At 36.4% G+C, this 8,974-nt stretch overlaps 1 protein-coding gene across 1 annotated transcript; it reads right to left on the reverse strand.

The window, feature by feature from the left end:
• Nucleotides 1-704: 704 nt before the first annotated feature.
• On the reverse strand, nucleotides 705-8,573 carry LOC129426105 (uncharacterized). Its single transcript, XM_055182293.2, has 3 exons — nucleotides 8,454-8,573; nucleotides 1,319-2,338; nucleotides 705-1,222 (listed from the first exon to the last, which is right to left on the reverse strand). The coding sequence occupies exons 2-3, from the start codon at nucleotides 2,265-2,267 to the stop codon at nucleotides 957-959; spliced, it is 1,215 nt and encodes a 404-aa protein (XP_055038268.2). The 5' UTR covers nucleotides 2,268-2,338; nucleotides 8,454-8,573; the 3' UTR covers nucleotides 705-956.
• Between the last annotated feature and the right edge of the window lie 401 nt (nucleotides 8,574-8,974).

Below are 8,974 nucleotides of genomic sequence, written 5' to 3' on the forward strand. Positions count from 1 at the left end.
TTTCTCATGTCAGGTTTGAATTTGTTACAAATAAGCTAATAAAATATTTTAAATCAAGATTTTGTGTCCAATTATTGTACATTATACTTAATATGTTGATAGACCTATTTGATTAAGGCCCAGCATACATAAAAACTTTACATGTATTGATATACTGTTATCTGTATGTCAGTTTAGCATTATAACAAAATCCCAATTGCAATATGTTTAATTAGCTTAGCAGAAATAGACAGCTAACCCATTTGGCACCGAACCTTACAAAAATTCTCACATAATACAAATTTATTTTGCTAACAAATTTAGATTTTGTACACATCTTCATTAGATTTTTACTTTTTGTAAATTTAAGACAAAACCCTGCTAAAAAAAACAGCATCCCAGCAAGACCAGCATATGTTGTGTTTTGGTGCTGGTTTGCTAGTGAACACCAGCTAAACCAGCATCAGCACCAGCATTAGCACCAGCTAAACCAGCACCAAACCAGCATTAGCACAAGCATCCCATGCTGGTCATACCAGCAAGACCAGCATATGTTGTGATTTGGTGCTGGTATGCTGTGACCACCAGCTAAACCAGCATCAAACCAGAAAAGACCAGCATTATTCCCATGCTGGTTTGATGCTGTTTTTTAGCAGGGAAACAACTCTGTAAGTTTCTCATTAGAGCAAGTTTCAATGTTGTTTTATTTACTTGAGTTTCAAATATAAATTTTTAATATCAAGTTTCCATTTATTTAGTTTTAATTAGCAATTTAAGGAATATGTCCACAGTGACAATACTTAAACCCCATTATATAAGTAATCAGGCAACTGGCCTATTATCGGAAAAAAAAAAACGTATTAAACATCTAAGAACAATAAAAGAACAATAAAACAAAATAACAACAGTTTATATACATCAAAGTGCCGAAACATTCAACAGGCTAACCTGATTATCAATTTAAAGTCCCAACAGGATCATTGAGGCCGAGGAAAGCTAGAATCCTTCAATGCCTTGTTTACTATGAATTTGGCCTCAGCTCTGCTATTTGCTCTCTTGATGGGGCTGACTTGTGCAAATGAGCAGTGGGATGCACGCAGCTTGAGCTGCTTCAATGGTCTCAGCATTACCAAGCCTTGTGAGGCATGTGAAATGCTAGCGAATTTGATATCCTCTGGCAACATCTTTTCACCCATAATCTTTCTTAGCTTTGGCATGGGAACGGGACTCTCATCTTGTTCATCTAGAATGGGTAAAAGACAAAACAAAGAGAGTAAGTGCGATGATAGGATTGCATATGACATCAGAGATGTATTGAAAGAAAAAAAGCTGAACTTACTCAGAGGTAGAAGCTGATCAGGATGGTGAGGGGAGCTGCTGGGCTCCAGTTGGTCGTATGACTGCTGTGATGTGATAGAGGAGTCCTGGGGCGTAGGGGACATCGGCAAGGCATTGTCCTCAATGGCCTCGGAAACCTCACGACCACACTGACGTTTTAGGGCACTATAGCGCTGTGTGACTGTCGTTAGGGATGAAGCAAGGGTGCTCAATTGTTTGTTGAGGTCATTTACCTCCAATTTTAGCTGGAGTTTTTTACGTCGGCAGCTCTCAAGGCAGCACAGCTCCTCTTCTGCCATAGGAACTTCTGGCATCCCTGGGTCCTCTGCCTTGACATTATCATCCTTGACATGATCGTCCTTTACATCATCCTCCTTGACATCACCGGCCTTGACATCATCCTCCTTGACGTGATCGTCCTTTACATCATCCTCCTTGATATCATCCTCCTTGACATCACCGGCCTTGACATCACCGGCCTTGACATCACCGGCCTTGACATCACCGGCCTTGACATCACCGGCCTTGACATCACCGGCCTTGACATCACCGGCCTTGACATGATCGGCCTTGACATCATCCTCCTTGACATGATCGTCCTTGACATTATCATCCTTCAGATCTAAGGTTGAATTCATTGGGGTCCTGGGATTTGATGCTCGGAGAGCAGCTAGCTGAGACATAATTTTTTTCTTTTTCCACTCCATCACAATATTTTGCAGAGCCTTCTGTGACAGTTTGCGATGCCTCTTCAAATGACGATCTAGCCTCATAGTGTCTTTGCCACACCCAATGATAGGGCAGCATCCCACACGGAAGCTGATCCTACCGGAGTCAAGGGCCAAGAGGAGCCTCCTTTCCTCAACATTGATAATTTGGTGTGTCACCCTCAGATGTTGGCTGAGTTGAGCAAATTCTTTCAGGCAAATGGGGCACAGTTGAAATGCCATCTCAGGACTTGAATGTAGAAGTGGCCACAAAACAGGGGATCAGAGAGCACTGGACTAGCTAAAGTTAGATCCTGTAGAAATAACAGAATATTACAAAAATATATATATAGATATAAATATATAACCGTGAACTAAGTGTATTGTTGCATCCCTTAAATATAATATATATATATATATATATATATATATATATATGTATATATATATATATATATAATTTTCGGTTCTTGTCCACGGTTTTCGGTTCAGTTTCAGTTCTGATGCTTTGGTCTATTAAAGTGTTTTTTAATTATTCTATGCTTAGGTAACAGGAACAGTGAGATGTTGAGAAGCAAAAATGGTTTTAATTGCAGTTCTCTGTATGTTATGTAAATGCAAAAATCATCTTACAAATTTCTAGTGTATTGATACAATAATATAAGATATAATTAAATAAAGATATATAAAAATGATATCCTATTCAAACTGGGGAACATGTGAATTCATTACATTACATAAATTGGCCATTTTATATACCTGTAGTAAATTCAACTTTACATTGTAAATGAAGGCTATACCTTACTGCACTACTGTTAAGTCCAACATGCTGTCTGTGTAGAAACCAAAAATGCGTTCCTCAATCAAGATTACTGGTGGGATTTATTTTAGCATCATAAGCAATCTCTTCTTGAGTTGAACTTTTTCAACTTGCGCGGAAGTCGTGTTTGAGTCAAATAACGCGCGTTTGCGTCAATAACAAGCCCAATTTGCGTCATTCCCATTGCCCCACACGAATTTACATCTTTACACTTCTACTGTGTTGTGTGTGTGTGCGCGTGCGTATGAAATCTGACACCAGCATTGCAAGCAGAGTTCAAGCAGTTTTAAAGCAGCTAGCACACAATGACTGGATATCAACTCGCTGTGGCTTTATTAAGCTAGGGCTGCACGATTCATGCTAAAGTGTGAATCACGATTTTTCTCCATGGGAATCGGGATCCCGATTCTCTCACTCGATTCTCTCTTTTTTTTTAAAAAACATTTATTATGCACTTAATAATAATAATAATAATAATAATAATAATAATAATAATAACTTACATTTATATAGCGCTTTTCTCAGTACTCAAAGCGCTTTACATATGAATGGGGGAATCTCCTCAACCACCACCAATGTGCAGCATCCACCGAAGGACGGTGCTTTTTTGACAGTATAGTGTCCCCATCACTATACTGGGGTGTTAGGACCAACACAGACCACAGGGTGAGCACCCCCTGCAGGTCTCACTAACACCTCTACCATCAGCAACCTGGTTTTCCCAGGTGGTCTGCCATCCAAGTAATAACCAGGCTCAGCCCTGCTTAGCTTCAGTGGGCAAGCTGTCTTGGGCTACAGGGCTACACTTAACTTAAAAAAATGTGCTACAGGACTTTCAGTGATAATAACATCTCTTTTAAAAGTATATTTTCCTTATTTTAGACCCCTTAAAATTTAGAGTAATTTAAAATATATTAGCTGTTAAAATATCCCCTGTGGTTTTTGTACTATCAAACTGGCCAACCTTAAAACTTTAAAAACACTAAATCTTTAAAAGACTAAACAATCAACAAAGCAGACATGTTACAATGTTCCCCTCGTGCTAAAAACCCTTTCTAATGGGGAACTTGTGGCCGTGACTTTCTCAATCTGAACGCTGCAGCCTCTGGAGCTCACATTTCTAAGCTGCGCATCATAATTTTCAGAATATTAACAATTAACGTTATAAAGTTGACTACTATTTTTAGTGAAATATAAATTGTTGTAGTATGTTTATGACTTGCGAATGTAATTCTCCGTTAACTGAAATGAACCAGGCTTGATGACGTATCCAGCCTGCATATGCGACCTCCGGAGGCTGCACCCTTCCGATTTAGAAACGTCCGGAGGTAAGTAATTTCCTTGCCTTCTTTCGGAACCAATGTTGTTGCAATGTCACTTTCTCCGTCGCCACCAGGACCGACCGGTTCAATATTACATTGAGAATTGTGGCATCCCTAATATATATATATATATATATATATAGAAGGGTTTGGTTCCGAAACGAGAGAACTCTTTTTTTTAAAGGGGACATATTATGAAAATCTGACTTTATCCATGTTTAAGTGCTATAATTGGGTCCCCAGTGCTTCTATCAACCTAGAAAATGTGAAAAAGATTAACCCAGTAACTTAGTTTCGGTAACCCATTCTCTGCAAGCATGTGAAAAAATAGGTCATTGAAATTTGACTCCTATTGTGATGTCAGAATAGGATAATACCACCCCTTTATCTGCACTATCCAACCACAGCACTGCCATTTAGTGCAGAGAGAAATAAGCCTCTTTCACACTATAATTCTGGTAAATTACCATGAATTTACACATCAGTATCAAAATACCGGTAAACTCGGAGAGAAAGCGGAAGTTACCTGTGGCGCGTGGCCGCGAGCTCCGTGTCGTATTTGTACACAATGGCGGGTTATGACTTAATGTCGTCGGTCCGTATTTTTGTTGTTTTCACATCTGTGGCAAACGGTCGCGAAGTTGCTCGTGACCAAACAACATTGCATAGGCGACGTCAAACGGAACCTTAGCTTCACCGAGGGTGTACTAAGGACGTCAGCAATTTGGCAAATAGATGGTTAGCTGTTTTAAACAACTTTGAATAAATGTGGATGTTAACTTAAGTTGTGCTCGACTTTTAAGCAGCATGGGTGTGGAAACGAACGTAAACAGTGCGGGGTAAACACGTCATCTGTATAAAAATGTTCTGATTAGCCCGATCTGTCAGCGTAGTTTGACGTTGTCCGTTCTAAATGTCGGTAATCCTATATTTTTCGTTCACACATTACCGGTAAATTACTGGTAATCTTACAACCTGTCTTACTGGTAAATTGGGAGCACTGATTTACCGGAAAGGTTCTGTTCACACATGACATGTTAACTGCAATTTACCAGTAAATTACCAGTAAAGACTGTATGTGTGAAAGGGACTATAGAGAGAGAAAATAATGCACAGCACAATTGAGTTTCAATTGCAACAAACCACCATTATTGTGATCAGTGTTTGCACTTCATCCGCTCATTTGCATTTTAAATGACACACCCAAAATTGAAATTTTAACATGCTGTAATTAATTATCTGTGTGGTATTTTGAGCTAGAACTTCAATTACGCACTCTGGGGACACCAAAGTTTTTGTTTACATCTTAAAAAAATCTCATAGTATGTCCCCTTTAACATTTTTGTCAAAGCATGTTTATTATTATGTTATCATGTGTTACTTAGCTGTATTTTATTCGTTATGAAGGCTTAATTTAAAGCAAACCAACTGCAGTCTGATTGATATTAATAAAAAATACATTTTTAGAAAAATTTAATAACGGAGGTTGCCTCATATATATCTCATATATCACCTTAGTTTTCAACGCAGATGTGACATATTTGCATTTCTGTGCAAACTTCTGTTTTAATAGCCAGAAGGTAGAAAACAATGCCGTGGTAGCACGCACAAAACATGGTTAAAACAGTTATGGTAAATATTTAAAAGGATAGTTCACTTTAAAAAGAAAATTCTGTCATCATTTACTCATCCTCATGTTGTTTTAAACCTGTATGAATTTCTTTTTTCTGATGAACACAAAAGAATATATTTTAAGAAATAAAGGTAAACACACAGCGATAGTGTCCATTAACTTCCTTAGTAGGAATTAAAAAAAATATGATGAATTTAATGGGTACCGTCAACCATAGACATTATATACGTAGACACCTCTTAGACTGAGCTGTCTATTGGACCTGACGTATCGCGCTGCCACCATCTTAGATGGGTGTCCAGTGTGCTCCCTTGCATTCATTTCTAATGAGGAATAATCATAACTCCCCTAATTTTTACCGGATTTTTACACGGTTTGAGTTGTTATAAGTGGCAGAGATTTAGTTATGATACAGGACGCTGTCACACATTGAAAAATGCTGCTTTCATCCTAAAATACTTTGTATTATGCTCTTTAAGTATGGCATATTGACAGAGGCAGACACTACTTAAGTATTTTACTTTCTACATAAAAGTACATTTTCATGTATCTGTATTTTATCAGTGTTTTTCTTTGGAAAATTTATATTTCCAAAGCATATTATCATAAGTTTTACTCCACTACATTTCATAATTTCAAGCTTTTTGGTTTATATTTAATATTTAAGTACATTAAACATCTACTTTTTTACTTTTACTTAAGGAAAAAGTACTTCAGTTCTTTTACTCAAGAAAAGTAAAAGTACACAATTTTTATGTAATTTTTACGTAATTAGGTATTTTATGTAATTAGGTATTAAATTAATTTTAATATGCAATATAAAAGGAATACACAGTATGATGGTTTTAGAATGTAGTGAACATTTTTTAGTAAAGTACATTTTTTATCAGAGCTTCTCAGTTATTTTAGTCCCGTCCGAATGCTTCATGTCAGTAATCATGTCAGTGGCTTACTGCCACACACTGGACAACAATCGCATTGCTGCATACTACAAATATACATGTATGTGCTGAATAATTAACTTACCAATTTTTAATCAAATAACTATAAAAGAGAAATGACAAAACTATTATGGGGGGTCTAACTTTTAACTACGAATTATATTTAATAGTTTTCCCCACACTGGGAAACCTTCAAATGTGAAGAAAAAACAGCCAGAGATCATGAGAGAGAGTACCAGTTCCTGCTGAACATTGACATAATATTATAAATAATAACGTAAAATAACCAAAATGATTGTTCAATCTTACTTATGAAATGTAATCCCATGTGATCTGGAACCTTGCAACCGTAAGCTGCACAAAATACGGGCATAGTTGCTTTCTTTCCGTTAACTCCCATTGACTCTGGTGCTAGCGTACAGTGAGGAGACCCATCCAATATGGCGCGACGCTTGATGCGTTCCAGCACGTCATGAGGTGTCTACGTATATAATGTCTATGCCGTATGTGCATACCATCATTTATCAAAATATTATCCTTATCATTTATCACAATACTTCCAAAATATAGTGTCCATTAAATTCCATAGGAAAAATATTTTGGAAGTATTGTGCTAAAACATGAAGAAAATATTTTGATATATGATGGTAAGCTAAGCACACAGCTGACGGTACCCATTAAATTCCATCATATTTTTTCCTACTATGGAAGTCAATGGACACTATCGCTGTGTGTTTACCATCACTTCTCAAAATATCTTCTTTTGTGTTTATCAGAAAAAAAAGAAATTTAGAACAACATGAGGATGAAAAATTTTTCATTTTAATATGACCTATCCCTTTAACTGTCAATGCACACATTAGCTGCCTGTGTTGTGTTTACATAAATTGTGTTGAATAAATGTAATGTTTTATAAAATATAAAGTTACTAATTGTCTTTTTTTTCAATCATTCAATTATCAAAACACTTAAAATATGTTGCTTGTAAAGTGTGTGGTTAATCCACGGTATGTGTGCACATGACCACTTCACCTCATGTTGAACCAGAAAACACAAATTACAAATGTTATGAGATTAATGTGTTGAGTTAATTGAGCAATACTGTGTCTAAAAATCACAAAAGCACTATTGCTTATGTTATATTACCTAACTATATTAAAACCTAACAAGCAATTTATGGATAATATTGAATTTTGGGTGCATGTTATTAATTTTGTAGGCATTTCCGACACTTTATTTTAATTAATTAATTAATTAAACATTTATTTAAACTGGAAATGAAAATGTTGCAGTCAAAGTAACCTTTAATCTACAACCCTTCATGCGTTCAGTTGTCCGGTTACACTGTATAACTTTTTTTACACTGTAAAACTAATCAATGTAGCAGTTGCATTATTGTTTTAATTTAATAATCCAACAGTTTTACAAATTGCATGAGTAATCTAAGTTTGCATCTTATAATGAATTTTACAACAAGAACTTGAGGTCGAATTATTCGAAATAAACCCCAGATGATGTATTTTGGGGGGGGGGGGTTGTCTACAGAATATAAAACTCCCACCCTCTTCTTTTTGTCATCTCATTGTCTTTTTGTCTACAAAGTCTACCAACAACAGCTTTTACTGCACTAGTAGACCAGGAACAAACACAATATATTACAGACAAAATAGCACAAACCCCTAGAGATAATGTGAATTGTGCTGCATCATGTACCTGTATGAGACGACATCTGCTGTATTCATGTCCAGCGAGCTCACGTGTAAATACTGTGACGGCTTCTTTTTTAGTTAAATGGCGATTGGTTAACTAGCTATTGGTGCTTTACCGCCACCTATTGTAATGGAGTACTAAGCGTTGTCGAAGAAACCCATTTAAATGTATTTACCTGTGCTGTGCTGTCTTACAGAATTGTTCCTTAATTCTTTGTTTTATAAACACCTATTTAAAATGCTCTCTGTAACGATATTAAGTACATGCATGCAGCATCTTTAAATATGATAACTGGAGTCAATCTTTTTCACATGCACAGATAATTTCATGCAAATGACAATTTAAATTCAATCAAATTCAAACTGGTGGACAGGAAGTATTGTTTACTATGACAGATTGGTTACTCTCATCTCTTTGTTTCACTGTCATGGAACTGATACAAACTAGCATTTTTACAAATTTGATATCTTCTGACCATTAGGTGGCACTGGCCCCAAACTTGCCCATGGATTCTAAAGATTGTT

The sequence above is a fragment of the Misgurnus anguillicaudatus genome, chromosome 25 (assembly GCF_027580225.2).
Source record: "Misgurnus anguillicaudatus chromosome 25, ASM2758022v2, whole genome shotgun sequence".
In the NCBI taxonomy this organism is placed as follows: domain Eukaryota; kingdom Metazoa; phylum Chordata; class Actinopteri; order Cypriniformes; family Cobitidae; genus Misgurnus; species Misgurnus anguillicaudatus.

What these genes read in the sequence shown, in the direction of transcription:
- LOC129426105 (XM_055182293.2), bottom strand. Translation starts at nt 2,267, where the DNA reads ATGGCATTTCAACTGTGCCCCATTTGCCTGAAAGAATTTGCTCAACTC. An exon ending in TGATCAGCTTCTACCTCTGA is followed by an intron (nt 1,223 to 1,318) that starts GTAAGTTCAGCT and finishes TACCCATTCTAG; the next exon opens with ATGAACAAGATGAGAGTCCC.